At 44.6% G+C, this 25,474-nt stretch overlaps 1 protein-coding gene across 1 annotated transcript in view; it reads left to right on the forward strand.

The window, feature by feature from the left end:
* The window catches only part of sdc2 (syndecan 2), a 50,385-nt gene extending 37,541 nt beyond the window's left edge, over positions 1-12,844 (forward strand). Inside the window, exons 2-5 of the mRNA XM_080526094.1 lie at positions 5,679-5,793; positions 6,383-6,549; positions 7,266-7,395; positions 10,691-12,844. Of these exons, the coding sequence (XP_080382220.1) occupies positions 5,679-5,793; positions 6,383-6,549; positions 7,266-7,395; positions 10,691-10,854 (576 nt within the window). The 3' untranslated portion in view covers positions 10,855-12,844. The remainder of the gene's footprint in view (positions 1-5,678; positions 5,794-6,382; positions 6,550-7,265; positions 7,396-10,690) is intronic.
* Positions 12,845-25,474: the final 12,630 nt, after the last annotated feature.

Genomic DNA, 25,474 nt, shown 5'->3' on the forward strand with positions numbered 1-25,474 from the left:
TGATGACATAGATGATGTTTCAGGTTTGTGAATCTTATTAGAAAGGTGACTGACTCACTGACACTACTTTTCCGGTTTGCTAATGCTAGCTGGCTATCATAACATAACGTTATGTTATAATGAAAATGAAACATAGCAAGGTACTGTTACGGTACATGGTAAGAAATCAAACAAAGGATAATACTTATTCAAATAAAGTAATATTATACTTATAATACTTATTCAAATAAAGTGAATAACAGGCTGATAGTCTTTGATATCTGCACTCTGGTTGACTGAGTAACAAGTGAAAAAGAATGATGTAACGTTAATGTTACAGCTAGTAAACATGGAGTAACCACATTAAGTATGCCCTTATGTATGTATGTATGTATACAGAACATGACTCAAATCTATCCTAAGATGTAACGCTAACTAACTAAGTTTGTTTAATGTCCCAGGGGGGATTTGATTTCACAGTACTATACACAGGCCAACAATACATGTAATATATCGTCATATAACACAGGACAAGACTCTAAATACAATATAAGTGGTGAGCACAGAGTCTGCCCTGATATACATACTGTAACATAACTAGCCTCAGCCCATCAATGATGTAATTCTATACAAATATAAATGATGGTGACTGACAGGGGGAGCTACGTGTGCTGACCTCCCTCTGTGCCCAGAACCACCACAATTAGTTTGCTTCATTAAAGGGTGTGAATGTATATGTGTTCTCCAGTGCCTTTTGTCCGCTTTAAGGTGGTGGTAAGTTGAAGGTTGAAGGCAAAAAATTTCGGAGCCACATTATATTCTCCCTCCCATTATATTCTCCCTCTGGGCTAAGCCCCGGATCTCCTACGATCCTAAATCCGCCCCTGCCCACAGCGTCAGTGACTTCAGTGTCAGTGACTTGGTAAAAATGTCATTGCATGTGTGCGTGCCCCTTCACCCACAGTATTTTACTCAATATGTGCAAAACTAAATGTTGAAATAGCAGTAATACCACGTTCATAGATAAAATGACATAAGGGATGGAAAGGGGGGATGGCAGTTTTAGAAGGGGGATGATTTTGACCGTTTTTATTTCAGGGGGGGATGCCATCCCCCCTCAACTCGAGTGCTGGCTGTAGGAGCAATCATAGGGGTGACATTTTGCACCACTGACTGAAACAAAGTATGAAGAGTTAGACCACTCCGGCCAATCACTCCCACCTCCACTCCGGCCAATCACAGGTCGGCCACAAGGAGAAGCCCGAAGCCGTCCCATCCTTTCAGAGGAGACGTGAACCCCTGTAAACTCTCCGGTGGGAGAGAGATGCGAGGTGGGAGAGAGATGGGAGGTGGGAGAGAGATGGGAGGTGGGAGAGAGATGGGAGGGGGGAGAGAGATGGGAGGTGGGAGAGAGATGGGAGGTGGGAGAGAGATGGGAGGTGGGAGAGAGATGGGAGGTGGGAGAGAGATGCGAGGTGGGAGAGAGATGGGAGAGAGATGGGAGGTGGGAGAGAGATGGGAGGGGGGAGAGAGATGCGAGGTGGGAGAGAGATGGGAGGGGGGAGAGAGATGGGAGGTGGGAGAGAGATGCGAGGTGGGAGAGAGATGGGAGGTGGGAGAGAGATGCGAGGTGGGAGAGAGATGGGAGGGGACCGCAGCGGTGGCGGTATCGATCACCATATAGATCGGTGCCTCGCTGGGTTTAGAGATAAACTCGCCGCCTCACTGCACTTTGTTATTTAGAGATTAACACTGATACTCAGGCCTGGGCTCCTTCAGAAGAGGCTATTGATGCTGAGACATACATGTGTTTTCCCCCACGGCGCTGGAGACCTTTGTTTTGATATAGGCCACTAGGGACAATGGTTGTATGGAAGTGGACAATACTGACAATAAAATACTTCGTATAGCCTAGTTACTGTGAGGTAATGTACAATATTTCATATGAGTGGATATTCGTATTAAATATTTAGTTGGATGACTGATTCACTGCCGTGCTGTGTTGTGTTGTGTTGCGTCTCGTGTGATCATGCTGTGCGCTGCATTTTTGCACTATCGAGGCCGCTGTGAAATGACCACTTTACCAAAAGCCCACTTTATTTCCTTGTCGTTGTGGGATTACTTTTTTGCTTACTTACGTTGCTTATTATTACTTTGTTATTGTTGTGTTTTTCCCCGTATCTGAAGGCTGCAATGTACATGCTGAGGAAACAAAGCCAAATAATTTTACTCTGGTGTACTTCTACACTAAGATGTAATAAAAGCGATTCAGATTCAGATTCTGAAATATAGAGGGACAACAAAACAAGTGCTTTCTGATGTTATTGGCGGCTGTGGCGCAGGAGGTTGAGCCGCCGTCTAATGATCGCAAGGTTGGCAGATCGGCGGTTCGAGCCCCAGCTGGCCACATGTTGAAGCGTCCTTGGGCAAGACACTGAATCCCAAATTGCTCCCAGTGAGCGGGTCGGCGCCTTGCATGTTAGCTTGCCGCCATTGGTGTGTGAATGTATGTGTGAATGGGTGAATGAGAGGCCGTTGTAAAGCACTTTGGAATAAGGCGCTATATAAGTGCAGTCCATTTACCATTTACCATTGGCCTTCTTCTCCCTAAAAGTTCAAGTAAGATACGAGTCTTAAAGGTGCAAAGATGTCATTCAAACAACATCAAACCAGGCTCCCCGCCACCATTTTGGTAAACAGCCGTGGGACGGGACTTGAGTAATGTGATGTAATTGCTAAGTCCAAAAATTGCTGTACCAATCGCAAATTCCTTTAAAGAAATATTTTGAGTAGGAAGAAAAGCAACAGACCGACAAAGAATGTCTGAAAATCTGTCTGCCCCTTTCTCTTGTGATTCTATTCCCTTCTCACTGACGTCAGCCGAACTTGTGTGTGTGTGTGTGTGTGTGTGTGTGTGTGTGTGTGTGTATAGAGAGAGTAGTGTGTGTCTGCATTGCCTGCCTTTGAGGAACACTATTTCCTCCCCTCTCGTGGGGTAAGTTAATATTTGCTATGTTAGAAGTGAATGTGGTGTGAGGGGAAGGGCAAAGATGGCTTAACCAAGCCCACCCTACCGCCTCAAGCCCCTTCACTCCCCACCTCCACCTCCACCCCCAAACCACTCTGCCTCCCCTCACAATAGCCCCAGCCCACAGCTCACTGTACACTCCATAGATAAATCCTCTTTTTCCTTTCAAGCACCGTAAGGCACGGACTTGATGATTTGACAGGCTTTTAGCAAAAAGCAACCTGCAGGCAACGTTGTCTTCTGCAGCCTGTAATCTCTCCCCCCCCCCACCTCTTTCTCTGTGATTCTCTCTCCCTGTCACTTTGGTTCTCTTTCTTCCCCTTGTCTATCACGTCTCTTTTCCTTTACAAGTTCTCTAGAGAGACTGCAGAGAGAACAGCTTCCTGCTAGCCATTTTGTTCATTAGGTGCAGACGCAAGTCAGTAAGTGCTGCAGCTCTCTCTGCTAACAGAAGGGCACCCAAGCTTGTTATGGCAGCCTCTCTGTCTGTCAGTCCAGTCAGGCCGCCGGACTGCTGCTAGGCATTGCTCGTTAGTGGTGTCAGGCTATAAGGCTGTGTCAGACACGATAGTCTTTTTCCTACTCATATCATTCCAGGGTCAGGGAATGGTATGTGTCGGTATCCGGCGACTCACTGACTCTTATGGTGGCATGACCTTACTATTAGCGCACTGCTGTGCTTGTGTGCTCCGGGCTGGAATGAAGCATTAGCAAATGTCTATTCATACTCCCAAGATGCAAGGCTTTCAAAAGAAGTGGCTTTTTTACAAGCCTGTTAGAAGGTAATGCTCTAGAGTTACTTTCTATCTTCCTGCTCTCAACACAGCTTTTATGGAGCTCTACAAACGACCGCATCCTAAACACCCAGCAGCTGTAATTGCTGTGTACTGTAATATTACTAGCGAGACTTCAGGAGCTGAATGAGCATTGCACTCTGGGCTCTGGTCGAATGACAAACAGAGATACAATGGGGAGACTTGTGTCAAGGAGCGGGCCGGCGCCTTGCATAGTAGCCTGCCGCCATCGGTGTGTGAATGTGTGTGTGAACGGGTGAATGAGAGGCCGTTGTAAAGCGCTTTGGATAAAGGCATAGCTATATAAGTGCAGTCCATTTACTTGGATCTAGGAGGCTGGTTGGAGATTGGCGTTGGTTGGTGTCTCGGGTTCAACACCCACGTTAGGATAAGAATTCAAAGGATAGCTCAGAATGTCAATAATGATAAGAGACGGAAGTTTATCCAGTCAGATAGACGACTTCCCCCTCCGGAACTGATTTAATTCAGTATCGACGTTCACTTTTTGTGTATTGTTCATCTAAACCAGTGTCATCGGTAATACTGTTTTGGGTGTTTTAACCTTTGTATTTATGAATGCAATTGCATGTTTGTGCGCACAGACACACACACACACACACACACACACACACACACACACACACACTTGTGTGGCGCCTCTATGTCATTAGCTGTCTTTGTTGCTGGATGATTTGTGGCCTCCGTCCCTTTGGTTCATTGTATCATTACTAGAACATAGGGATGTGTGCGCTAGGGATGTGAACTAGGGGCTGTTGGAAGAAGAGAAGGGCAGTGGCGCAGTTAAGAAAGGTTAAGATAAAGTTGCTTTGAACAAATTCCCCCTTTGATCATCCAACTCTGGCGTGAATGGGCTTCTTTGGAAGGAGCCAGATATTGTTCTGTTTTATCGTCCCTCTGCTTTTTACCACCGCTCTTCAATACCGGCCTACCCTTTGTGATGCAGAGTGATAGAGAGAGGGGGGGAGAGAGGGAGAGAGGGAGAGGGAGAGAGACAGAGAGGGAGGGAGAGAGAGGGGGAGGGAGAGAGAGGGGGAGAGAGAGAGGGAGAGAGAGAGAGCGAGACAGAGAGAGAGAGATTGACAAGTGACTGCACACAGACACATTCACCCCCACACTATGTAGAGGCATACTCTACGGCCTATACATTCACACTGGCTCTCATCACATGCATACAGTGACACACGTTTCACACACTGCCTCCTATGAGAAGTGTCAACCTTTTTCCCCGATGTTATTATCATTATTTTCTTATCTTTCTGCGAAAGCAAGGAGTGTAAAAATCGGATCACAAGTTTATCAGCTGAACAGTACATGAACAGGATTAAAATGGAGTTAAGTTAAGTTACTGTATTTAAGTTCAGGAGGAGTTACCAATCACACCACCTGTTACCAATCACACCACCTGTTACCAATCACACGGCTGTGGCGCAGGAGGTAGAGCCGCGGTCTAATGATTGCAAGGTTGGCAGATCGGCGGTTCGAGCCCCCGGCTGGCCACATGTCAAAGTGTCCTTGGGCAAGGCACTGAACCCCAAATTGCTCCCAGTGAGCGGGCCGGCGCTTTGCATGGTAGCTTGCTGCCATTGGTGTGTGAATGTGTGTGTGAATGGGTGAATGAGAGGCCGTTGTAAAGCGCTTTGGATAAAGGCGCTATAGTGCAGTCCATTTACCAATCCATAACTCCAGCTACCTTGGGTATAGAACCTGCTCACAAACACACCGGCGTTGTACCTACAAACTAAGTATTTCTAGGATCGTCCTGTTGAAGAACAGATATCTGATCGTCCTGTTGAAGAACAGATATCTGGTCCAGTTCCCAGTCCTAAGGCGTTGTGTTTGTTCGCTCTCCCTTGCAGATAGCAGATGCAGCCAAGTCCTCGTCCCCCGTGGACGACCTGTACCTAGACGACACAGGCTCTGGGGGCTACTACCCCGAAGACGACGATGACTTTAACTCTGGATCGGGATCAGGTAAGAGCCTCATCGCTATATATATCCATTACCCTTGTTCTGTATGATACTGCACATATCTTAACACTAGAACAGCCGTGCCTTTTTACCTACTAAAAGAGCCGCCTCGGGGCTCAAATGCTCTTGCTGCTATTTACACACAACGACCACTAGTTGGCCGCTTGTAAATTGGCCTGCTTCCTACACAGAAAAACTGCAAAATAGCTTTATATTAGCTTATCCTGATGTGATTTTGAAAATGTAAGGATACTGGGTGGTAGAACCCACATATCTAGGAAAAGTCGTGAAAGGAGGGTCCTGAAATTTGATCGAGTGCAAAGATATAACATTTTTCTTTACTCACATGGCTGTTCTAGTGTTCTGTGCATATCTTCGCCCTTGTCTGAACATATCACACTGACCATACTTTAAATGGCTTTTCCACTTTTCACTAGATTAGGTTAGATGCCGAACTGCGTTTCGTTGTCTTAGTACTTTTGTACTCTTGTCAATGACAATTCAATTGAATCTGAATCTAAGACAATTCCTAAGAGGACAGTTTTAACTCTGGAGGATTTCACTGCTTTGACTGGCCGTCCGTCCTCAACAGGGATCAGTGAGGAGGTGATAGAGGAGGCGGTCACTATCAGCACGCTGTACATCGCTCCCAAAGCAGAACCCACCCAGGACTCCACCAAAGACTTCACCCCCAGAGTGGAGACAGCCATACCCGGAGACCTGCCCAGGGAGATGCCCAGGAAGCCTGTCAGAACAGAGGTGAGTCAGATATGATACTACTACCTGTCAGAACAGAGGTTGATTGCATTGATTTGCTCACAGAAAGAGAGTATAGGCCATGAGCCACGAGCATGATATTACAGAACACCCCTCTAATGCTACACACCCGTGAGGATCGTCTAAGGATCAGGTAGTCATGTAGGCTCTTAAACGTCCCTGGCCTGCTGTGCGTGATGACGGATTACCCGACCGCACTACCGCAGTCATAATCGGATATTTTGGACGAGTATCAGCTCAGACTCCCCCTGTGGTGTGTTGGGTCTGATCCCAGATTAGATGTCGCTGTCACCACCCCTTCAGCCGAGCCACAGGATGTCCTGGCCCGGTGACATTTTGGTCCTTTACCTTACGAACCTTTCAGTTCTTTTTGCTTGATCCAGTATTTCTGTCCATTTCCCCTCTTCCTCTGTGAGGCGGCTGTGGCGCAGGAGGTAGAGCTGGCGTCTAATGATCGCAAGGTTGGCAGATCGGCGGTTCGAACCCCGGCTGGCCACATGTCGAAGTGTCCTTGGGCAAGACACCTAACCCCAAATTGCTCCCAGTGAGCGGGCCGGCACCTTGCATGGTAGCTTGTCGTCATTGGTGTGTGAATGTGTGTGTGAATGGGTGAATGAGAGGCCGTTGTAAAGCGCTTTGGATAAAGGTGCTATATAAGTGCAGTCCATTTACCATTTACCTTTCCCCACTTCCTCCAGCCCCCCGTGCCTGTCACAGAGGACCTCCGTAGGAACCAGATGACCAGCACCACCAGCGCCCCCAGTTCCCCCCTGGAGCCCATCGAGGTGCGCTCAGAGAACCTCTTCCAGAGAACGGAGGTTCTGGCAGGTATGTTTACATTTACATTGACATTTTTGGTATTTAGCAGACGCCTTATTCCAAAGCAACTTACAATCAATACATTTGACTAAGCAAGTGAATCATCAATCCACCAGTTGCAGCAGGATACAAATAACGTTTTTTTGTTTGTTTTAAAATGTTTTATCGACACTGGAGAACCAGAGAAACGGTACTAAGGGGGGCAGTAGAAGTCTTAGTCTCACACAACAAACAGAAAGGCAGCCACGGGGGACAAGTCATTCATTTGAGTGTTATATTAGATATTTAAGATCTTGATTAGGAAGCTGATTATGAAATCAGGTCAGGTTCTATGCCAGAAGCTACCACCAAAATGTGTTGTTATGATTATGAGAATCATCTGGTTATGTTTTCTATTACCTTTGCTGCATCATTTGCCGTGGCACGTTGGATGTCGCACTGTGAATGTCAAATGGATTACTATTATACATATTGCTCACCTCCTGATCGGACTAAAAAACTCAAGCTGTCGGGGGTCGGCTTTCTTTACAAATGTTGCAGCCGGTAACTGAAAATCTGCAGATTTTTCCTCTCTCATCTCCCAAGTTGCAGCTTCTGAAAATAACCAGTTTGATCAACTTTCTGTCTCCCCCTCAGTGGGACCTACCAGAGTTCATAGCACAGTTTGCTCCAATTTAGTGCTCTTCACTTCTAACGCCTGCGAAGGAGGAACATTGTCACCTGATTCACTTTGTCTTGAGAGTGCTAGCAAAGTGTCTTTGTTGTGACGTCTGTCTGGTACATCTTGGGAGGAAGTGAGATAGATAAGGACATTAGTACCGCCATCTCTGCTCATTTGGATTGCAAGTATCATCTCTATATAAAGTTAACCGTTTGAAAAAGGCAAGGCAAGTTTATTTGTCTAGCACATTTCATACAACAGGGGCAATTCAAAGTGCTTTACATACATTATTTAAAAATACAGCAAGAGCAGCATAGTAAGAAAATAAAAAGTGTAGGTAATTAGGAGGATTTTGAATTCAATTATCTGAGACTGGTAGCCAGTGCAGGGATCAAGGGAAAAAGGTTACATAAATCTAGTGTGCATAGATCTGAAAATGGCTAAAATCGGCACATCAATACATACAGTTAGATTTGGTTGCACTTTGCATTGAAAATGCCGTTTTGCCCACAATAATTTCTATGTCATTACTAAATACTGTTGTTTGGTAGTCTACTCGAGTGGTGACAGACAACATAGTATATCGCAGGGTTCCCACAGGTCCTTGAAATCCTTGAAAGTTTGTGAATTAGAGAAAAAGAAATCAAGGTCTTAAAAGTTTTTGAAAATAGACATGGATCATTGAAAGTGCTTGAATTCCCCTCTCTCTCTCTAAAAGAAATATAGTCAACTAGTTCTGTCTCAAACTATGCCGTGTTGGGTCCTTGAATTTGAGAGAATTGAGTCTTGAAAGGTGCTTGAAAAGTGCTTGATGTTTCAGAAGGTGTGGGAACCCTGATATTAATATATATACACTTACTGAACACTTTCTTAGGAACACTATACTAATATTCTGGGTAGGGTCCCCTCCTTTGCTCTCAAAACCACTTCAATTCTTCATGGCATTGATTCCACAAGATGTTGAAAACATTCCTTTGAGATTCTGGTCCATGATGACATGATTGCATCACGCAATTCCTGGCAGATTTTTCAGGTGCACTTTCAAGCTGTGAATCTCCCGTTCTACCACATCCCAAAGGTGTTCTATAGGATTCAGATCCGGTGACTGGGAAGGCCACTGAAGAACACTGAACTCATTGCCATGTTCATGAAACCAGTTTGAGACGACTTTTGCTTTGTGACATGGTGCGTTATCATGCTGGAAGTAGCCATTAGAAGAGGGGTACATTGTGGCTATGAAGGGATACACGTGGTCAGCAACAATACTCAAATAGGCTGTGGCATTCAAGTGATTGATTAGTATTAATGAGCCCAAAGAATGCCAAGAAAACATTCCCCACACCATTACACCACCTCAATGAATGAGAAGGCATACAGGTGTTCCTAATAAAGTGTTTGGTGACTATATGAAAATGTAGAAAAATGAAATTGTGCACAAAGAAAAAAAAATTGGGTTGACTATTTTGTGGTTTTGCTCTCAGTCAACTGACATTTTTTGAGCCAAGCAGTCACTAATTGTTGTTTTTCTCATGAAGCACAAGCTACACACAAAAGGATCCTTTTACTTGCCAGTGTTATTGTTTAAAATGTAAAAAAGTGTAAAAGAGTACAATTCTTAGGTTTCGGTTCCTTGACATCGCATCACAAGACAAATAAGTGTTTAAAAACCCTGGAAATGCTACGCAAATTGTTTTATGTTATTTGATATACTGTATAGATTTGGTAATTATAGATTTTGTGAATCTAAAACAACCTGTCCAGCGGTGAATGCATGTTGTCTGAAGTACAGTAGACCAACAGAGCGACTGCACTGTAGCAGGAGGCCTGACAAGACTGCATATGTTTAGGATTACTGTAAGGTAAAGCCTGAGGTCTGGAGGCTAACTGTGTGGAAACAGACATAGCTAACCTCCTCCTGTCCTCTACGGTCTCACCTCTCCTTCCTCCTCACCTCTCCTCTCCTTCCTCCTGCCCCCTATGGCTCTAGAACATTACATGTATCTGCTCCACAAAAAGGCATCGCTCCTTTTCATTGGTTCACAGGAGGTCATTGGTTGGTTTTTACCCGGAGAGCCAAGGGGCCCAGACAACGATGTGGAACTTAATCGGGAGATTGTTTCAAATGTAGAGATTAGGGGAGACACCAAAACGGATTACAGGATATAAAGAACCCTGTACAAGTATCTGTGGGAGAGTAAATTAAGCCAATGTGAAGAATTAGCACACAAGAAACGTAACATGGCAGGTCTTGAAAGTGGTTTGATGGGGGTGAATTTGATAAGAAGTGTGACACTGCATGCAGGGTTCCCACGGGTCCTGGAAATCCTTGAAAGTTTGTGACTTTTGTGAGAAAAAGAAATCAAGGTCTTAAAAGTTCTTGAAAATAGACATGGGTCATTGAAAGTGCCCATCTCTCTCTCTCTCTCTCTCTCTCTCTCTCTCTCTCTCTCTCTCTCTCTATAAAAAAATATATATTCAAAAATGTTTTACTTTATATATCGTCAACTAGTTATGTCTCAAACTATGCCGTGTTGGGTCCTTGAATTTGAGGGAATTGAGTCTTGAAAGGTCTTGAAAGGTCCTTGAATTTTTGATGTTTCAGAACGTGTGGGAACCCTGCTGACCCCTCTCTTTTCTCCACAGCTGTCATCGCGGGCGGAGTTATCGGTTTCCTCTTCGCCATCTTCCTCATCCTCCTCTTGGTGTACCGCATGAGGAAGAAGGACGAGGGCAGCTACGACCTGGGAGAGAGGAAGCCCTCCGGGGCGGCCTATCAGAAGGCCCCCACCAAGGAGTTCTATGCATAAAGCCCCGCCCCCCAGGCAACACGATTGGCCAATCAAAGTGACAGTCTACGGCAGTCCATGGCAACGACGAAACCTGTTCAAAATACGACAACAACAAAATAACAGATTGATTGAGGAAAACATTGCATAATGGAAAGCTTTTTGCATAGAGTATTGTAATTAAGACCTTTTTTCTTTCTTTTTTATGAAAAGCCAAGCATTGCTTATTGTATGTGAAATCTCTGAGTATTTAAACATGTTATGTATTATCTGAAAAAGGCTGGAAAAAAAGCAACAAAAAACATTCTGTACCGGTGAGGAAACCGATCGTCTGATCGTGTCTTCTGTCAAAGGAGCTGTTTTTAGTCACTGTCTACTTTTTAACTGTAGCAGTAATGTATTTGTAAAGACACATTTTAAAAAGTGGAAATAATTGAATATAATTATTCTGTATCAGTCCTACTTTCATTATATTTTTTTGGGGTCCTAGCATGTCTGACATTGATTTTAAAAAGGTGTATTTCATTAATTTATCTTTTTCTCAGATGTTAAAAAAATGCCTTTGTAGTTTCCATGAAGCTCTTTCGTCTTCATATTAATGATGATAACAGTCAGTGTAAACGTTCTCCCTCTTCAGGTTACAATGTTTGTTTCTGATTTCATAAACAGAGTGAAAGGTGAGCATTTCACTTTTTTTTTTTCTTTCTTTTTTTTTTAAATGCTGCTCTTTGGTCAAAAACATTTTTGCAGCATTCCTGTTAATACCTGGGAATTGGTCTTTTAAGCAAAGATGCGTCAGGGCTCAAAAGACACACGATCTACCAGTAAGAGTACTAGTAGTACGTCGTCTTGTGAGTGTTTTTATTATTTAATTACAGTCAATTTCTTATTCTACATTCACGCCATCGCTTCTCGGGCTCACTCTGTGTAGTAGATTTGGGGTTAAACATGTGGTACCAGGGTCAGCCACCCCTGGTTCCCCATAGTTGACTTTGCCTACCCCCCCCCCCCCCCCCCTCTAACCGTGGCACTCTCTTTCTGCGTCTCCTCAGTTTAACTTCAACTGGCCTTGTTCCAATCGGATTACACTGTCAGTCCCTCCCCTTTCTGTCAGCCCCTCCCCTTTCTGTCAGCCTCTCCCCTCTCTGTCACTCCACTGTGTCACCCCGCCTGACCGGTGTGTCTCCCCGCGTTGCGTGGTTAGGTGGTTAAGCTCTCTGAGGTGGAGAATCCTCTCTGCTGGCCTGTTATGTGCTGCTGGAGATGCACCAGCTGCCCATTGTAAGAGCCGCCCTGTACGGATGGCGGATGGTGTGGAAGTCCTCTAGCGAAATCGGTTGTTAAAAAAATATCCCATGTCCAACAGGTTGTGATTTGGACAGTGATATGATAATAGTTGCTGTCATCTGAACACCTGAGGCTATCCACCCCTACCCTCCATCCCCTCCTCTTCCCTCTCCTCCTTCTCCTTTCTCTAAGTGTCCTTTCCTGCCCTCTCCCTCTCTTATCCTCCGGCTCCTCTCCTCCATCAGCAGCTTGTATGCCCCCCCCTCTCTCTCTCTCTCTCTCTCTCTCATCCTCTGATCCTTGTAGGAAGGAAGGTACTGAACTGCATACGCAAAACACAAAGACTCACAGTATTCTCACCATTGCCACTCTTTTCTTTCTTTCTTTCTTTCTGTCCTTCTTTCTTTCTTTCTTTCTGTCTTTTTTGTTTTTATTTCTATTTAGAGAGCTGACCATTGAGTCCAATTGCTTATTAGTATATAAAAAAAAGATATATTATATATATAAATGTATATTCACAAATGTTTTAAACCTTCAAAGTGCCTACCATTTGGAAATGTACTGGCTCTCTCCGTGAGCTCCGGGAGAAGCATAGACCAGGGGGATGACATGACTGACGTTCTGTGACCACAGATGACTGTAATGGTAACTTTTTTTTTAGTCTTACAAAAGCAGACAGTATTGTACCTATACGTTGAAACAACACTACTGAATAAACATTGTGGCCTAATATTGATTTTGTGTGGGTTTGTTGATTCGGCTATCCTCTTCAATAGTTCTCTAACCTCATGCCTCAGTCAAGTCAAATCAAATCAAGTTTTATTTGTATAGCGCGTTTCTCACAAGATGTGACTCAATGCGCTTAACATGATGACAGAGCACGCAAGCAGGCAAAGGTAACAAACCTGTACACTGTGTATACAGGAAAACTCCCACCACCAGCACACCCCGGCCCAACCAACCAAGCACAGACCATAATAGCCCCGCACCAGGCTAGCCAAGCAGGGCGGAACAGACCAGGCACGAGAGGCCCGAGGACCACCGGCGCACAGCAAGCAAGCAAGGGCGAAACACCTGTACACCTGTACACCTGTATCCAGGAAAAATGCCTTCAATGCCTGAAGAACGTATGTCTCCTAGGAATGTTTCCCTTTTACAGACACTGCGTCTCTACCGTTAGCATAGGGCACGTCCACTAACCATCCCAGGTGCGTTCATAAGTACGCTCTAGAAATCTGATCAGCACTCATGGAATGAATGAATGAATGAATGGTCTTTATTGTCATTAATATAGTACAGGTACCATACAACGAAATTTGTGAGGGGGGGCTCCCCTGGTGCTAGGAAAAAAATACTAAAAACAAGAAGGGAAAAGAGCTGGTTTACATAAATAAAGGCTATGTACACTATCCACTATACTACAGTATACTATACAAATAAAACACTGTGCTGTACTCTATGCTATGCTATAAATATCCTAACATTTCCTATCTCTGAACCTTATGTGCACGAGGGTATGAATGCCTCTTGTCCAAATCAAATTACTTGCTCGTCGCTCTCTGACGTTGAATCCGGTGTGCGCTCTGTGTGCGCTCTCAGAGCGAATTTACGACTGCACCCTGCATATGATTGACTTGGGGGATTATGACTGTGATGTAGTAGAGTAAAGAGTAATCTTTATGGGTTACTAATTTGATCATTTTAGTAAGTAATCTGACTGGGTCATGGATTGAGGTGATTAAAAGGGGGATGTTAAGTGCTAGCTGTGGGGTTATCCTGCAGTTCCATGTCACAGACATGAGTGCTGGTGCTAGTGGTGGAGAGATGAAGAACATGTGATCCAGACCTCCAGAATAGAGTTATTCATATATAGAGTTATTAATGCGTGAACAGCATAATGGCCACAAGGACCTAAATCGTGCAAAGTGAGGAAAGCATCTTTATGGTAAATGGACTGCACTTATATAGCGCCTTATTCCAAAGCGCTTTACAGCGGCCTCTCATTCACCCATTCACACACACATACACACACCAATGGCGGCAAGCTACCATGCAAGGCATCGGCCCGCTCACTGGGAGCAATTTGGGGTTCAGTGTCTCGCCCAAGGACACTTCGACATGTGGCCAGCCGGGGCTCGAAGCGCTGATCTGCCAACTTTGCGATCATTAGATGGCGGATTACCTCATTACCGCATTAGATTACCTCCTGCGCCACAGCCGCCCCCTAAAGAAGCGTGTGTGTGTCTGTGTGTGTCTGTCTGTGTGTGTGTGTGTGTGTGTGTGTGTGTCTGTGTGTGTCTGTGTGTCTGTGTGTCTGTCTTCTTGTCTTTCACTCGTCTCACTCACACTCTCCCTGGGAGGCTGACAACACTATCCTGTTTGAAAAGATGAGGGCAGAGCTCCGGAGGTGATTTATTTCTCATTTCCAAAAAAGAAACATTTTAAATGTTGAATCTCAATCAAAAAAACATTAGGTTACAGCCATCAGTGCTGCCCCTAAGTCCCACAGTTGGCAACGTTGGCACACAGTGTTGATCATTGCTAATGCCATCCAACGTTGGCACACAGTGTTGATCATTGCTAATGCCATCCAACGTTGGCACACAGTGTTGATCATTGCTGATGCCGTCCAAGTTGCCCAATATGTGTTTGTGTGCTTCTGTGTCAGAGTGCACTGTTTGTGTTTGCGTTGGGGGTTATGGTCAGGGTTATGCGGGGTTATGGTCAGAGTTATGCGGGGTTATGGTCAGGGTCGGTGTAAATGGATGACCCTCTCAAAAGCAGCAGTAGAGGAGAGGTGTTGGTGTAGCAGATGTTTTAAGGGAGAAAATGTGACTATGGCTTCTCTCTCTCTCTCTCTCTCTCTCTCTCTCTCTCTCTCTCTCTCTCTCTCTCTCTCTGTCTCTCTCCCTCTCTCTCTCTGTCTCTCTCTCTCTCTCTCTCTCACTCTTCCTCCCTCTCTGTCTCTCTCTCTCTCTGTCTTTCTCTCTCTCTCTCTCTCTCTCTGTCTCTCTCCTCCTCTCTCCCTCTCTCTCTGATTGATTGATTGATTGAAAACTTTATTAGAAGATTTGCAGAAGTAGGTACATGAAAGTACATATTACATACAAGGTCAACTAACAGGATAAAAACCCAAGAAAGCCACTGGCTTATTTCAATTGGGGTCCTTGATTCTCAATTCATCGTTACATGTAAGACAGACAAAAAAAGCTAGTACTATCTACAAGATAATACAGACAAATAACTATTACTATCTACAAGATAAACACACATCCATCATGGGAAGAACAGTACAACGAAACATAAGGTATGTACAGCGGGTAGGACAGGTGGGGACATACACCACAGGTGGGGGCGGGGGACAAAACACAAAGTATGTACAGTGGGTAGTTCGGGTCTTTTAATCTGATTTTTGATTTAGAGGGTCCAGTTACGGATTGCAGCCTCCTGTAAATGTTTTTTGAGAGTGGTTTTGAAGGTGGGCAGTGTTTTGCACTCCTTTAAGATTATAGGAAGGGCGTTCCACATTTTTACTGCATAGTTTGCAAACGAGTTTAACCCCTTGTTTGTGGTGCAACGCGGTTGAACGTGGTTCGTGGAGCTTCCTCTGGTGTTGTATGTGTGGACGTTGTTCACTTTTTGGAAGTATGTTGACAGGAACTTGGGTGTCTTTGTGGTGTAGCGTATCTTGAAGACCAGGCCCAGTGCAAGCTGCTGCACTCTGTCAACTACTCGTAGCCAATCAAGGCTCAAAAAATGAGCAGCGGTTAGATGTGTCCTAGGGTTGAGGCCTAGCAGAAGCCTAACCAGTTTATTTTGGGCTGTCTGGAGTCTTGTTTTATGGGCCTTTGTGGTTCTATAGTACCATGATGTTACGGCATAGTCGAAGTGACATTGAATGAGAGCTCCTGATAGGGTCCTCAGTGTGTTTTTACTGACAAGTGAGGATATCCTGTACAAGAATCTAGTTCTATGGTTCACTTTTTTGATTACTTTTTTACTCTCTCTCTCTCTCTCTGTCTCTCTCTCTCTCTCTCTCTCTCTCTCTCTTTCTCTCTCTCTCTTCAATCAAGAGGCCGGCCATCAACTGTTAGTAAACGCCAAACCATGCAGAAACTTTGAGGAAATGGAGTCCAAAGTAAACAGGCTGTCGAGTCTCATAAGGACTCATGGCTGGAGGCTAAAGCCCGATTTATGCTTCTGCGTCGAATTTACGCGCGTCTACGCCGTAGCCTACGCGTGGGCTCTCCAAGTGTATAGTTCTGCGTTGGTTCGCGGACCGCGTCGCGTTGGTCGGTGTACTCATAGCGGCATAATAGAGATCAAAAAACTTATTTTTGTTATGCTTGTTGTAAAGAAAATGTCTATAATGCATTGAAATGACAGTAAACTAAGATAATAAGATGGTTATCATCATTTTTCAAATCTTTATTAATAAGTAATTACAGAAAAAGTAAATGACATTTCTGTCATGACTTCCGCATTTACGAGAGAGTCGGAATGTGACGCTACCAAGCTACTATCAGCAGTCCCTGGGCAGGTAAATCCACAGGGGAAATACGGACTCGGGTGTTATAAACTATTTAAAACAGAACTACAGGACATCGTAAAATCACATAAACAGAACTACAGGAAATAAAAACATCACACTTAACACTGAAGAAAATAATGACATCATGAAAAAATAAAAGAAAGAAAAACGTTTGGGGTCTGTGTGGTTAGTGGTCACATGATTGGTTATCTATCAGCCATAATTTTCAGTTTTTTTTTATTTGAAGCCTGTCAGAGTGGAACATTGTTGCCTGTCAGAGTGGAACATTGTTTGATAGACATGATATCCATGTAAAACAGTCGAGTGAAGTGGCTCATGCCTCACCTCCTTCAAAATCATAAAAACATTATCTCCTGCAGTCATTGGAATATGGTGTCAAAAATGAACATTACCCCGTTGATCACATTCAACCAACTTCCTTTCAAATAAAGACAAGCTCCTCAATTTGTCACTTAATCACTCTGCCTCTTAATTAAACACTTACTGACAATTCATCTCAAATGTGCCACCTTGGTTCCCCCTGATATGATTTAAAAAGAAGTTCTCCCCCTTGGAGAATATTAATCTTTCACTCTGCCCAGCAACCTGCACAGCATGATTTTAATACAGAGAGTGTATTGGAGGCCCTTATGGGAAAAAATGAAAGTTGTGTTTTGATTAAGGTCGTTCTAATTGGACCGTTTATAATCATTATATTCTAATTAAGTTGGGAGGCTCAGAGAAGTGAGTCATGATTCATGTGTATGTTGGCTCAGAGTGCCATGGGAATATGTTGTCGCTAGCTAAATTGAGCTTGCAATTTTGTAATGTAGGTTTAGTGAAGCTAGTGTGCTCCAACACTGGCCTCTGAACCGGGTCGGTACTGGTTGTTGGAGTTCCATTGTTTTCATTTACTTTTTTACATTTTTACCATTTAACAGACTCTTTTATCCAAAGCCGACATACAATAAGAGATTGCAGAGAGACAGTCTCCCTGGAGAAATTGAGGGCTAAGTGCCTTACTTAAGGGCACACTAGTGGTGGTGTTCCCAGTTGGGATTTTCACCCTGGCATGATTATGCAACACTACAAGCGAAATGTGCATGGACTTCTACATTGAATGACCTAAGAAAGCTCCCCATAATTAAGAAAACCGCCGTCCCACAGCCCAGGAACACTCCAGGAGGGAGGTGTGAATGTGACAGACACCACCATCCCAAATCCAGAGGCTGCACTGCAAGGTGCAAACCACTAGTTATGGTCACTTACAATTTGCTAAAAAAAGGACTTAAAAGAGGTCTGGAAAACGTCTTGTGGATGCTGTAGATAGGATGAATGTTATCACAAGCAAATGCCTCCAAACTTGTCACGGCGTGGGTGGCGCTTCATCATACAGTATGACCCAATGACACCAAAAAATACTGCCATAACAACTAGGGAGGTTTTCAGGACCGAAAAACTATATGATGGCTACTGCATGATGTCTGCATGTTGTAGCATTTCTCTATAGTTTTTGTTTCTGTTATGTGCATATTGTGAATATGTATGTTGATTTCTTGGTTTCTTGGTATTTTGGTTTCTGTCTCATGAACACTTGTGTATGTGTTTTTGTAGTCCACAAAATCTAGGACTACAATTCCCTTGATGCCTAGCCACTAGGTGAAATATCTGACACAGGTGTTGTGCATTGGCTAATCAAGTGATGTTGTTTGAACCCAACTATGCCACTGCATTCACTTGTCTGCTTTATGCCTGAAGATGGTCTATGACCGAAAGCTCGCAATAAACTAATGTTTTTTGCACAGATTTGAGTGTGCGGATTCTGCTTTTTTGCACTCTATCAGTACCAAAAAGTTACTGACTTGCCAAGTCAATCTTCAAATTTGAATCTAATTTCACAGATGAAGAGAAAATTGGTCAAAAATACCTCAAAACAAACAACAACTGAAGATGGTTGCAGTACAGGCCTGGCAGAGCATCACCATGGTTACAGTACAGGCCTGGCAGAGCATCACCAGAGAAGACACCCAGCGGCTGGTGAGTTCATAGGGTCACAGACTTCAGTCACCTGTCATCCAAAGGATTGTCGACCGAATACTAAACATGAGTGCTTAATTTGGACATTTGCAAAATCTGTCCAATCTCTTTTGCATCCCCTGAAACAGGGGGACTGTGCATACAAAGTGTTGTAATTTCTGAACGGTGAAACTAATGTCAAGACACATACCTTATATCAAGTAAACGCTGAGAATTTCTACTTTAACATCAATCATAGTGATTGTTGTGATTTTAAAATTCAAAAGTCTCTTGATTCTTAAAAAAAAAGTGGAATTAACTATTTGTTATGAATAAGAGACAAACAAAATCCATGTGTGCATATATATTTACTGCATTACATCATATGTATACAAATAATCGATCAAGTGACACTCCTTTCCCATTAGGTGCCAACCTATTGTCATGTGATGTTGTGTTGAACTGGCTGTGGCTGGCATGCGAGCATGTAGCACTTGGTTGCATAGTGTGGAAGCGGAGTGAAGGTCAGTGCCAAGACTAGACTGTGTGATTTTAGGCCCCTCTCACCCCGGCTCTGTGTTGGTAGGAGTCCCATTGAGAGATGAATGGGTTGAAAGAAAACATTAGTGCAGCGGCAGGGTTCAGACTCATCTCTCTCTCTTTCTCCCTCCCCCCTCTCTTTCTCTCTCTCCCCCCTCTCTTTCTCTCTCTCTCTGCCTCTTTCTCTCTCTGCCTCTCTCTCTCTCTCTCTCTCTCTCTCTCTCTCTCTCTCTCTCTCTCTCTCTCTCTCTCTCTCTCTCTCTCTGCTTTTCTCTCTGTCTGCCTCTCTCTGTCTCTCTCTCCCTCCCCCTCTGCGTCTCTCTCTCTGTCTCTGTCTCTCTCTCTGCCTCTCTCTCTCTCTGCCTCTCTGCCTCTCTCTCTCTCTCTCTGCCTCTCTCTTTCTCTCTCTCTCTCTTTCTCTCTTTCTCTCTGTCTCTCTCTCTGTCTCTCTCTCTCTCTGTCTCTCTCTCTGCCTCTCTCTCTCTGTCTCTCTCTCTCTCTGCCTCTCTCTCTGCCTCTCTCTCTGTCTCTCTCTCTCTCTCTCTCTGCCTCTCTCTCTCTCTCTCTATGCCGCTCTCTCTCTGCCTCTCTCTCTGTCTCTCTCTCTGCCTCTCTCTCTCTCTCTGCCTCTCTCTCTGTCTCTCTCTCTGCCTCTCTCTCTCTCTCTCTCTCTCTCTCTCTCAGCTGCTGCGTAGACACAATGAAGTCAGGGCCGTGACACTGGATGTGCACTGGATGCCTTTTTCCCGGGTGGTCAGATGTACAGTACAAGCCAGGTTTAGAACACCTCACTCTTGGCGCACACATGATCATATGTGTAACACTAAGGTGCAAAAGGGCTCGCTTTGGCAAAAGCCTGATCCCCGTCTGTGTTGTGTCTGTGTTATACGGTGTTGTATGTGTATACTGTACAGTGGTGTGAAAATGAATTTCCCCAATTCAGGACAATTAATCTAATCATATGATTTCATTATAATCAATACAGAAATGAGGTATAAACTCAAAACGATATTGTAACATTGCATATGTACGGTAGGCCTACGCCAATAAGATAGCAATGTAACATGGGGCGGCTGTGGCGCAGGAGGTAGAGCCGCCGTCTAATGATCGCAAGGTTGGCAGATCGGCGGTTCGAGCCCCGGCTGGCCACATGTCGAAGTGTCCTTGGGCAAGACACTGAACCCCAAATTGCTCCCAGTGAGCAGGCCGGCGCCTTGCATGGTAGCTTGCCGCCATTGGTGTGTGAATGTGTGTGTGAATGGGTGAATGAGAGGCCGTTGTAAAGCGCTTTGGATAAAGGCGCTATATAAGTGCAGTCCATTTACCATTTACATGTGAAATAGAATGTGATGTACAAACCTAATGTCTGTGCCTGACTGACTGCTAAAGTTAGGATCTTTGTATCACAAAATGAAAACGTATTTCTAACTCACACTGCCAGTGTGAAACTACATGAGGTATACTTTGAGAGCAGTTTAATTTGTGTGAATGATCTCACCAATAGCTAGGTTATGAGATAGGCAGTTCAGTAATGAAGCAGGGCTTTATCCTAATGACTCTTCCCCCCTTCTACTGCTCCTCTTCTCGAGCGGCTAAAAGCCAAAGCCGTTTCAGAGGTTCTCAGTCCTGTGCTGTGCTGCTTGACTACAAGCCAGATAGTTACTACATAAATTATGTATTGAGTCATATTTTTGGGTCGGACTATTTTTTAAAGGATATCAAATGAGTAGTTCAGCATGCGTTCACTTTGGAGTTGGCTCTAATGTGTAGAGCTGATGTGCAGATGGGACAGCGAAGCGACACGACGAACGGATGAAAATATGCGCCACGTGCCTCTGGAATAGAGACGGAGCGTTCGTTGACGTGCTCAGACAGCCCAGACACACACAGCGCGGTTCTGACGGACTCGACTGATTCACAGCGGTCGACACAAACTGATTATTGTTAGGAGAGAGATCTGTTTTTCACTTTGACGCGCAATCGCGCACACCACCGGCAAATAGGACTTATCTGACTTAGAGACTTAGGTCATGTTCTCACATAAAAGTCCGAATCAGGACCCGGAGCAAGTGGATTAAATAATTTCTCTGATTTGCGTTCTCACAGCCCTTCATGTAAACGAAGTAACATAGGCAATCGAAGCAACAGACGTGGTAGTTGATTGGTCAGACATTTTTTAAAGTTGCCCGTTCGTCCCGCTCTTATCCAGATCAACACGCATGCGCTGTTGTTTTCCTATGGACAGCCTCGATGCGTCGTTTCTAACCGGAGTGAAACCACCCTTTTCAAGCGGAGCATGCGTCGGTTGTTTGCTCCGGGAGCGACTTCGAATGCGCGTTCTCACAGCTCCAAACGACGCAGAGCAAAGCAAATGTTATCCTAAACTCTGATTCCAAGTGAAGCAAATGTTCTAGTGAGAATCTTAACTGTATAACCCATAACAGAGTATCATCTTAATTGTATTGATTGTATCTATCTGCAGTGCTGCTTGAAAGTATGTGAACCCCTTGTGCAATTATAGATTTTTTTTTTTTTTTTTTTACCATGAAATCTTTATTTAATCAGAACCAGTCTTTTTTTTATCTGACATAACAGGTTTTATATCTACCACTTCCATATGTTTTTAAGAGGGAATCATGTGTATAGTTAGTAGGACAACTAAATGATCACCCTGTAAAGTTCTGGAGGCTGCATGCAACAGCAGACAGAAACAGACAGTTGCCTATTTAGCACCAAATTGCATTTTTACTATGATGAAATGGGAGGCTGTGCTAGCTAGACCGTTCAGTCAGGCACTGGGAGCTGTCAGGAAATAGAGGAGAGGGCAGAGGGAGGCTGCTTATGGAGCCATTCTCTCTATTTCTGTCTTTCTGTGTATTCCTGTTCCTCCCTCTCTCTGTCTTACTCCTCCTGTCTCCTCTCTCCTTACCTATCTACCTTTCTCTCTCCCACCTCTTTCTTGTTCACTATCTCTAGTTCTTCTGTCTCTGTTTCATGTGCCGGTTGACTCAAAAGCAGCAATGACCTGGGGAATAATTGCAGAGGGGATGAATGGGGGATTGAAACAGGGGATGATGAGGTGACCATGATAATTTGAGGCCAGATTCAGAATTTAGCCAGGACACCGGCATTAACAGCTTACTCTTGCAATAAGTGCCATGGGATCTTTAACTCTCTAACTCTACTGTGACACTGTAGCTGAGATTGGACATGCTGGTTTAGCTCAATTACATTTCACCAAGAACATATATATTATAATAATAATAATACATTAGACTTATATAGCGCTTTTTGAGACACTCAGACGCTTTACAAACTGAAAAGATTGAGTAGAATAATAAAAATAAACAAAAAATAGATAAAGGAAAGTATAGGGGCCTACGGTAATGCTGGGGACGCATGGGAAGGGGAGGGGGAGGGGGAGAGGGTTAACTGGTGAAGGCGAGCTTGAGGAGGTTAAATGTTGGGAGGGTGTTGGCCTGTCTGATGTGGTTGGGGAGGGCGTTCTACATACGACATATACAATATATATATATCATCTGATTCAAGTATGCTGATTCAACACATCTTCAACCATTGTCACTCACTGACAGTCCAGCTTTCATACTCATACACAATTATGCTCCAGTGATGTCACCCCCCCCCCCATCTACCATCACTGAGCACAAACCAACCCAAGGTGTAGCATCCAAAAAGGTCTCTACATTTCTGTCTGCCAACTGCCGAGCCTCACACACAGCCTGGGAGTGTGAGTCTATTGTTCAGGGGAAGTTAACTACCCGGGGAGTGAAAGGAGCCTTTGTTCGTCGGGAGACAGGAGACGTGGGTGCGCCATCACTAGAAACACTTCTTGTCTGGGATGTGGACTTGAACAGCCCTAATAAAGCTCTGGGGGTTTTGTATTACACTCAATCGACATACCATCAGGGCGTACTTCAGACTAACTTACACCGCGGGAACAGGGATGAGTCTGTATTCTGGGGTTTTACACTGGAAGGAGTATTTTTGCGTCGTCTCTCTCAAGGACAAAGCACACGTGTGAGTGTGTGGTTGTGTGTGTGTGCGTGTGTGTGAGTGTGTGGTTGTGTGTGTGTGTGTGTGTGTGTGGTTGTGTGTGTGTGTGGTTGTGTGTCTCTCTCACACACTAGCTATATATATACACGGCCCACACACACACTCACACCATCTCACTCACTTAAATCCTATTGCCCTCTCCGTCTTTTTTAACACTAGAACAGCCGTGCCTTTTTTACCTACTAAAAGAGCCGCCTCTTTACAATGCTACGCTGCTATTTACACACAACGACCACTAGTTGGCCGCTTGTAAATTACCCTGCTTCCTACACAGAAAACTGCAACATAGCTTTATATTAGCTTATCCTGATGTGACTTTGAAAATGTAAGGATACTGGGTGGTAGAACGCACATATCTAGGACAAGTCATGAAAGGAGGGTCCTGAAATTTGATCCAGTGCGAAGATATAAACATCAGTTTGACTCACGGCTGATTAAGTGTAAATCCTATTGAACCTCTCTCTAATCATTACCGAGTTCCCGGGGGAGGGGGAGGGGGAGGGACACCCCGGGTACGTGACACACGTGTGATGATGTCATCCTGAGATCCTCTGATGAAGAAGATCTGAGAGGAAAAGCACTTTGGTGTGAATGGAAAAAAAAGCACAGGACTTAATGAAGTCTGTCATCAGATGGAGGGGGGGTGGGATGGGGATGAGATGGGATGGGATGTGTTTTCCTACAGCATCAGCAATATCTGAGAGTAGTTAGACACTCTGCTATACACGTGTGTGACACATTGTTAACCTCACCTCTGCTCTCGGTTCGGTTTACTTTCTGAAGTTGGAATCAAGATACTAGGTAGGTAGTATTCTGGACACTTCCGCCCCCCTCCCCCTCTCACACATACACACACACACACACACACACACACACACACACTCTCTCTCTCACTCTCACTCTCACTCTCACACACACACACACACACATACACACACACACACACACACACACACACTCTCTCTCTCTCGCTCTCACTCTCACACACACACACACACATGATTGTCACACACACACACACACTCTCTCTTACTCTCACACACACACACACACACACACACATGATTGTGTCAGGCGCCAGTTATGTACTTCTGCATCCCTGCTACAGTGATCTCCAGTGAGGCCTTCCTTGCGTAAGTGTGCCAGGTCTGAACTAAGCTGATTACGTGGCAGTACTCATATTCATTTCCATGTCTTTTTAAGAGCGGAGGCGGCTTAGCTTAGTCTGCCCTCTCACACAGAGGCTCTCATACATGTGTATCCACTCCCAAGGCTCACAGCTCAAGCTGCATTAGCAGACTATGGGGACACACACAAAAAAAGCGAAATACATTATGTCATCAGCCATAAAGCAATACCTCATAATATTATGCAGACATATATGACCGCTGACTGGGTTGAAGGTGTCAGGTGACTGGACAGGTGGGGTTTTTTAAGCTATTGTTTCATAGTGCTGTATGTGACGTGCGTGTGTGTGTGTGTGTGTATGTGACCTGTATGTGTGTGCGTGCGGTTAAGAGGGACATTCCTTTTCAACATGGGACACTCGATCCCTCCTGTTGTTGTGTGGGTGGTGCCGGCCTCAAGGTGTCATGGGTATTGTTTACCCTTCAGGACAGGTTGGAGGGGAAGGTTATGACTGGGAGTAAGCCACAGCAGATGGCCGCACTCTTTCCTCTGTCCTCCACCGTCAGGTGCACTGGATTGAATACAAAGTATATGGAGACGTGTGTGTGGTGTGTAACCAACAGAAGGTCTGTAGTGCCATCAGAATATTAATCTATAGAAATCTTAAGGTTACAAATGTTAACCCGAGTTCTTTGAAGCAGGCGAGGCAGTAGGCACTCCTGTGTACCTTTCGCTGAGGAAAACCTCTCCAGTGTGTGCATGACACACAGGCTGGGGACGCTCGCAAGTGAAGTCAGATCCAATAAAGGGACACACACGGCAAGCATGCACCTTTCACCTCTTCACAAGCTCAACGCCAGGGGGTCGATGTGGGGATCCCTCTTCTCCTTCAGAGAATCTCGCGTAACCTTTAGTTCTCTTTCAGTCGACTCGGTTCACCACTCCACTATAGATCTTATTAAAGTGTACGCACCTGTCCACCTGTCTGTCGATCAGCGCGTACGCTTTAATAATATCTTCACTCCACAATCATCTACTCTGGTCTGGCGCCTGCGCCGTCCGTTG

The sequence above is a fragment of the Nansenia antarctica genome (assembly GCF_963989245.1).
Source record: "Nansenia antarctica genome assembly, chromosome: 3".
Taxonomy (NCBI): Eukaryota; Metazoa; Chordata; class Actinopteri; order Argentiniformes; family Microstomatidae; genus Nansenia; species Nansenia antarctica.